We start from the raw sequence: 7,174 nt of genomic DNA, 5'->3' as shown, positions 1-7,174 counted from the left end.
AAAATTATTTCTCAAAATTTGAGAATGGATTGTGTATTTCCAAATGAAAAAGCTATTTAATAATTGGAAGTTGATGAAAAAAATAAACTTCTTATCTCTTTAATAATCTAAATTGAATTTGTAACTGAAAGCTTGTTGCTTGTTAATCTCAGTGGAAATCCTATGACAAGTACATGCAATGTGCAACAAAGAGCACAGAAAGAAAAGTCAGAAGCATCATAAATGAAGATCAGAAAATAAATTTTCTGTACAGTTAGATATATAGTACATTTTAATAGTGTTTGTAAGTAATACAGTAATCTTAAAAATAGTAAATCTATATACCTGCTTAAACCTTCCATTAATGAGAAGTTATTTTTTGGAAATAATTATAACAAAATTTTGTGTCAATGGAAATTTTAAAAAATAATTTAAAGCCAGAATAGGCACATGTGGCTAAATATTTTAACCAGTCTCTAAATATAATGATTTAACATCATTCTTTATAATATTTTTTGTAGTGGTAGCATTTATTTAGAATGTTTCATGACTTAAATAAATGCCTTTTCATGAATTTTTCTTAACATTGAAAAAAATATTCAGATATGTTTTAAATGCCACCATTTTAATGCATTTGTTCCAAAATGCTCATGTTCCTTTTTCCCCCTGCACACAAGAGCTACGCTAAAGCTGCAAAACCTTGGGGCATTAAGAGGAAAAGGAAAACAGAGTGTTTCTGGCTTATAGTGTACCTCTGGGTTCTTAAAGATATGTACATTCTAGCTAATATCTTTGATGATGTCATCATGTTAATGTACAAGGAAATAAACAAAAGGCAGCCATTTTTCTCTTACTGCATCACTTCAAAAACAGTGAAATAAAATGGTTGCCAAATGGAAGGAAAGAATCAGTAGAAAACTGTTACTTCCAAATTCTTGGGATAGGGAGGGGCAATGGGTGTGAAATTAGAAATAAAAATCCATATATGTGAATTTTGTATGAATGTATGTAAAGAAATAATTTACAGTAAGAAAGAACTATAAATAAATACAAGGGATATAGAAATAGCTAGCAATTAAAACAAATTAGTAAAATAATGTCTCCAATGGAAAGACTATAGTCTGTAAACAATGTATTAAATGTAAAAGCTTGTTAAATTCATTAATGTTGAAAAAGGTATTTAAAGGTGGACAACAGAGTTGGAAAGACCTAGAAAGAGACAAAATGATCATGAAACAGTAATAAGCTTCCCAGGTCTACTATTATCTTAAATGACCTTGGTGAGTTATTCTATCATCTTATGCCTTATTTGTCAAGTCTGCAAAACAGGAACAGAAAAATTCTTGGAAAGCATGTCATGGAAATATATAGCAATATTTTTATACTTCAATTCCCTAAATTGGCTTTATTCAAGCATTGTCCACTAATATTAGTAAAGTGAGAAGAAATGATGTAAAATTCTAATGATTATTTAAAAGAATTTTTAAATGCATTATCCTAATAGCCAAGACAAACAAATATAATAAGTAGATAGGACTTTTGGAAACAAGAGGCAGTTTTTTCCTAATACATACAGAAAAAAAATAGAAATGAATTTAGTAAGTAATTTGAAACAAATCTCATAAAATTGCCTCAGGATTAAAACAAATTATAAAGTATACCCATCCTTCCAATCAAAATTCTGGAAGTCTGTCAGCGACATGACAAGAGAATTGCAGCAGAGTTTCTGATTCTCACATTACACAATGAACAACAGTGCCTCTGCTTATACAACAGTTTCATCAGCCAAGAGTTCTTTAAATTTGAAATTAACAGAGAAACACAAGATCACAGCTTAAAGAAGGAAATTCCATCCAAGATTAAAAGGACGTTTTAATTTACTTTGTATATTAAAAGCTGTGAATTCAAAAAGATATGTCAATTCTTATTATTGACTCTTATTAGCTTGGCTTTTCTCTAATGACAAAGAGGCATAATAGAATCATTTTGTTTGCCCCCCTTTTCTCCAAAATAACTAAAGCTTGTCAGAAGTAATCCAGAATGTTTGCTATCTAGCTCATGCAGTAATTTGGGCATAGACATGCTAAATGGATGGTCTCTTGAAATTTCTACTGCATGAAGGAAGATGGAAAAGATTAACTGATACCATCACCTGTGTTTTCTAGAACTGTATTAGTTGGCATATATATATTAATATATAATATATATATTAATATATATATATCAGTACCTCCTGTTGGATTTACCCTTGATAAGGCTGGATTTTCTTGCTACCTTTATCCTTCTTTACGGTATGTTCAGAGAAGTCATTAAGTTGGCCATGTCAGCCTCAAAATCCAGGACTAATTCAATTCAATTCAGCAAACATTTATTGAGAGTTTACTGTGTACCAAGCTCTGAGATAGTTGCTAGGCATATAAAAATGAAATATACACTGTACCCAAGAAGATTGTAGTCTATCTAGGTTAAAAAAAAAAAGTGCTGAGCAAGTTACGGGAGGGTGGTAAAGTAGAGATAATGTTTCCTAAAGTTTGAATATTTTGTTGACAACAGGCATTATAGGTACAATCAATACAATTTCTTTTCAATATTGCTTCCTAAAATCAGAAAATCATTACTATAATTAAAGTCATTTATCAAATGTCATATCCATATATCTATATCTATATCTAATCTCTATCTCTATATCTATATATTACATATAATGGCTACATATTCCTATGCTATCCTTCTCATCAAGAGGTTGAATCTAATTTCACTTGCCTTTACTCTAAGCTAGTCATAATGATTTGCTTAATCCAATAGAGGTTGCAGAGGTGATGTTTTAGAAATTCCAAGGTTAGGTCCTAAGAAACTTTAAAGCTTCTACTTGGGCCTCTTGGAGCCTCTTGAGTCTTCCAGGAGCCTTGAGTTGCCACGTAAGAGGATTAATTACCCTAAGACTGCCTTGGAGAAGCCACATATAGGCACTTTGTTCAAACAGTCCAAACCGAGCCCAGGGTTCTGGCCATTCCTGATGCCTAACATGTATGTAAAGCCATCTTGGACCCTCCAAACCTACCCATCCACCAAACGGATATCATGAAGTGAGTGATCCTAGTTGTCACTATGTGGAGAATCACTGAGCTGAGTTTTTCTCAAATTCTTGTCCCACAGAATTCATAAGATGTAATAAAATGGTTGCTGTTTTAGACACTAAGTGTTGTGGTAGTTACTCAGCAATTGATAACTGGAACCTATTTACATGTGTATGACAGAGACAACATAATAAACCTAAAAGTACATGAAAGGACTGTCTGATACATATATTCAGTGAAATGGATGAATTTAATGGATGCATTAAGAGAAAATACAACCTAGGAGGGCAGAGAAAGAAGCAAAAAAAAAAAAATTCAGGGTGTGTCCAAAGCACATAAGGACTGATTTATCTAAGAAGATTGTAGTGTAGGAATGGGGTTTCTGAACTAATAGGGAAGAGATTGCCTCACTAGCCAGGAGAAAAGGGAATTCCCAGTAATGGTACTTTGGGAAAAGCCCAGAAACGGGCAAGAGCTTTACTAACTACAATGAGAGGACTTTGAGGAAGTTTTTTGGGTGACAGGAGATTTAGGCATGTGTTGGGAGGTTGAAGGAGAAAAGGAAGTCTGGTGCCCCTTCTTGGAGTGCAATGAAGCTTGAAGTGAGGAGATTTTTGCAACATATGAGATGTTGGGAAGTGACCAAGGCATAGGAAAAGCGGTATAGTCAAAGTGATGAATAAAGAAAGCAACTTTGGCAGTTGAGGCGTGTCTAGACTCGTAGAGCACCAAGGCAGCACAGAGGCTGAGGAAGAGGAGTTAAGAAGATATGATGAAAGCCTGAACTAAAGGTGACAATTGAGGAATGAGGAGAAAGGAATTCGTCAAAAAGAAAGAAGGAATTTTATATTGGTTGGATAAGCCAAGCTCTGATCTCATTTATAGCCTTAAAAGTCAATGGTTTTATGATTCAGTTACCAATTATATATGACAACTAGAGAGCATGTAACTAGTTTAGTTAGACAGATTTAGTAATTGTAGGGGTATTTTGATTTGTATTGGCCTCAGTTTGTCTACTTTCAAATATTGTGAAAATTTGTTAATATCAAATATTGTTAATGTTGTGTTTGGGAAGCTGCAAAAGACTATAAAACAACAAGACCTTCCTTAAATAGAGTACATAGAGGAGACCATTTATGTTTCTTTCTGCTGTCTGATTCCTAAGTTGGGAAAAGACAAACATGTCTTAATTCTGCAAAGATTAAAAAAATAGATAATTTTGGATAATGCAAACTAAGACAAAACACACCCCACCCCGCAAAACCACACACCATTACCTATCGAAGTAAACAAGCCTACTGGAGTTTTATTTTTCTGATTCTTCATTCTATCTGGATATTAGACTACCAAAGTAGCAGATGTTAAGTTAAGCAGCCAGTGAACGGCCACTAAGAATGATGCAGGTTAAATGGTAGGAAAAGCTCTATAACTGCTGCTGCTGCATATACAATATGTACATAAATCATCTGAACATGGCTGTAAAGAAGTCTTTATGCAAAGTGACCCAGAGAAGAAAGTATCTAGGTTTCCCCCCCCACCCTTCATTCTCTTTATCACCACAAAGGCATTAGGAAACAGCATTTATCAAGAGAAAAAGAGTAAATGAAGCAAACCTCCTCTCTGAGAACACAAAGGATACATTTATTTCTTAGTGACCATCAGAGTTGATTATAATGATTTCTTCTTATTAATGAATTAGCTGTCTAACCTGGGACCAAAAATATGGAGTCAAACAGCATATGCAAAAGCAAACGTGAACTGAGCAGGTAAAAAAGAAAAAAAGAATAATTTAATAGGACCAGTGGCTTTTCCATGTCAATGGGAAGGTTACATCATAACTAAAAGGGCTATGACACTGCTTTGGGGTTCAAGGCACAAGAGTTTCCTATATTTTATTTCACCAATACAAGTCTATAGATACTTGGCTAATAGATTGAATCTACTTTGATTTGTGTAACAGACACATACAGAAACAGTTTTGGCATATTATTTACCTGAGTTTTTTCATTCATTCATTCATTCATTCACTCACACATTTATTCATTTTACATTCACTGAATACTATATGCTCAGAATCTGGTTTGGTGCTCTGACAGGTTAAAGAGATGAATAAGTCACAGTCTTCAAGCTAAGTGGCTTTCCATCTAGAGGTAGGGACCTATATATAGAGATAGATACAGCATAATGGGATACATTCTCTAACTGAAAATTATATAAGAACATAAAGACAGGAGTGAATAAACTATATAAAAATAGCTAACAGTTATCAAACATTTAACCAAGACTGAAGTGTTTTACTTTACATGTATTAATTGATTCACATAACCATTGCAACAAGCCTGTGAGGTAATTACTTTTACCATCTCCATTTCATTGATGAGACAACTAAGGCATAGACTGGTTAAGTAACTTGCCAAGGTGACAGAGTCAGTATCCAAATCCAGGTAGTATGGCTTTAATGCAGTGTGGCTCTACTGGTATCACGTTACTTAAGGTAGTCACAGTGGGCTTCATAGAGGAGGTGACATGGAAAATAAATCTTAAGGGATGAGTAGGCCTTCTTTTGTGGAAAAGGAAAAGAGTATTCTGGGAAGAAGAGCTATAGTATATACAGATTCTGAAGCATGACTAATGTATATGTGAAAGAAACTAAAAATTTCACTATGAAAATGGTAACGTTATTTGATCTTGATATGGGATTGTGCATTTGTAATGCTGGGTTGTTTGGAGTTCAACTACGCATCAATTTGTACTTATAGGGGATGTTTAAGTGGCTTGACTACAACTGTGTTTTATGAGGTAACTCAGGAGAATGAATTAGAGAGAGGGTCTAGAAGAAAGGAGACCAAATGAGACAGTTGAAATATCCTAGAAAAAAGTTATAAAGCTCTGAATGAAAACAGTGGCAGCCCTGGGGATGGAGAGGAAAGATATTAAGGAAATAAATCAACAGATACTTAAGTGGGAGTAAGGGGGAACCCTGAATCTAGGATTTTTAATTTGGGAGACAGTATGGATGATGGTACCAGTAACCAGGGATAGAAATATAAGAGGAACTCTTTTCATGCCTAGTGCTGCCATGGCTCGTGGTCCCAAGAAGCACCTGAATTGTGTAGAAACTCCAAAGCATTGGATGCTGGATAAACTGACTAGTGTGTTTGCTCCTTGTCCGTCTACAAGTCCCCACAAGCTGAAGGAATGTCTCCCCCTAATCATTTTCCTAAGGAACAGACATAAGTATGCCTTAACAGAAGAAGAAGTAAAGATCTGCATGCAGGGTTTCATTAAGATTGATGGCAAGGTTCGCACTGATATAACCTACCCTGATGGTTTTATGGATGTCATCAGTATTGACAAGACTGGAGAGAATTTTCGTCTGATCCATGACACCAAGGATCGCTTTGCTATTCATCATATTACACCTGAGGAGGCCAAGTATAAGCTGTGCAAAGTGAGAAAGATCTTTGTGGGCACAAAAGGAATCCCTCATCTGGTGACCCATGGTGCTCGTACCATCAGCTACCTTGATCCCCTCGTCAAGGTAAATGACACCATTCAAATTGATTTGGAGACTGGCAAGATTAATGATTTTGTCAAATTTGACACTGGTAACCTGAGCATGGTGACTGGAGATGCTAACCTGGGAAGAATTGGTGTGATCACCAACCAGAAAAGACATTCTGTTTCTTTTGATATAGTTCATGTGAAAGATGCCAGTGGCAACAGCTTTGCCATCTGGCTCTCCAACGTTTTCGTTATTGGCAAAAACGACAAACCATGGATCTCTCTTCCCCAGGGAAGGGGTATCTGCCTTACCATTGCTGAGAAGAGAGACAAGAGACTGGAGGCCAAACAGAGCAGTGGATAAAATGATCTCTAGGTGACATGATTGGGAAAGTCTTTGTACTTAATTAAAGATAATAATACATTAGAAAAGAAAGAAAGAAATACAAGAGGAATATCAGACATGGAGCCACTCAGTGGTAAATATTGAATGCCTACCATGCACCTGGCAAAAGTACATGGTTCTAAGGACACAAAGGTTCCTTCTTGACCTCTGAGTGCTCAGTGCCTGGCAGAGGAGCTCATAGACAAAATCGGTTACCTAGATAAACAAT

At 35.3% G+C, this 7,174-nt stretch overlaps 1 protein-coding gene across 1 annotated transcript; it reads left to right on the top strand.

The window, feature by feature from the left end:
• The first annotated feature begins 6,135 nt into the window (after nt 1-6,135).
• Nucleotides 6,136-6,924, top strand: LOC118898188 (40S ribosomal protein S4-like). The gene has a single exon (XM_036858220.1). The coding sequence runs from the start codon at nt 6,136-6,138 to the stop codon at nt 6,922-6,924; it is 789 nt and encodes a 262-aa protein (XP_036714115.1).
• The last annotated feature ends 250 nt before the right edge of the window (nt 6,925-7,174 follow it).

The sequence above is a fragment of the Balaenoptera musculus genome, chromosome 7 (assembly GCF_009873245.2).
Source record: "Balaenoptera musculus isolate JJ_BM4_2016_0621 chromosome 7, mBalMus1.pri.v3, whole genome shotgun sequence".
NCBI lineage: Eukaryota > Metazoa > Chordata > Mammalia > Artiodactyla > Balaenopteridae > Balaenoptera > Balaenoptera musculus.
Note: the sequence above shows the minus strand (reverse complement) of the source record. Positions and strands in the feature narration are given on the sequence as shown.

What these genes read in the sequence shown, in the direction of transcription:
- LOC118898188 (XM_036858220.1), top strand. Translation starts at nt 6,136, where the DNA reads ATGGCTCGTGGTCCCAAGAAGCACCTGAATTGTGTAGAAACTCCAAAG.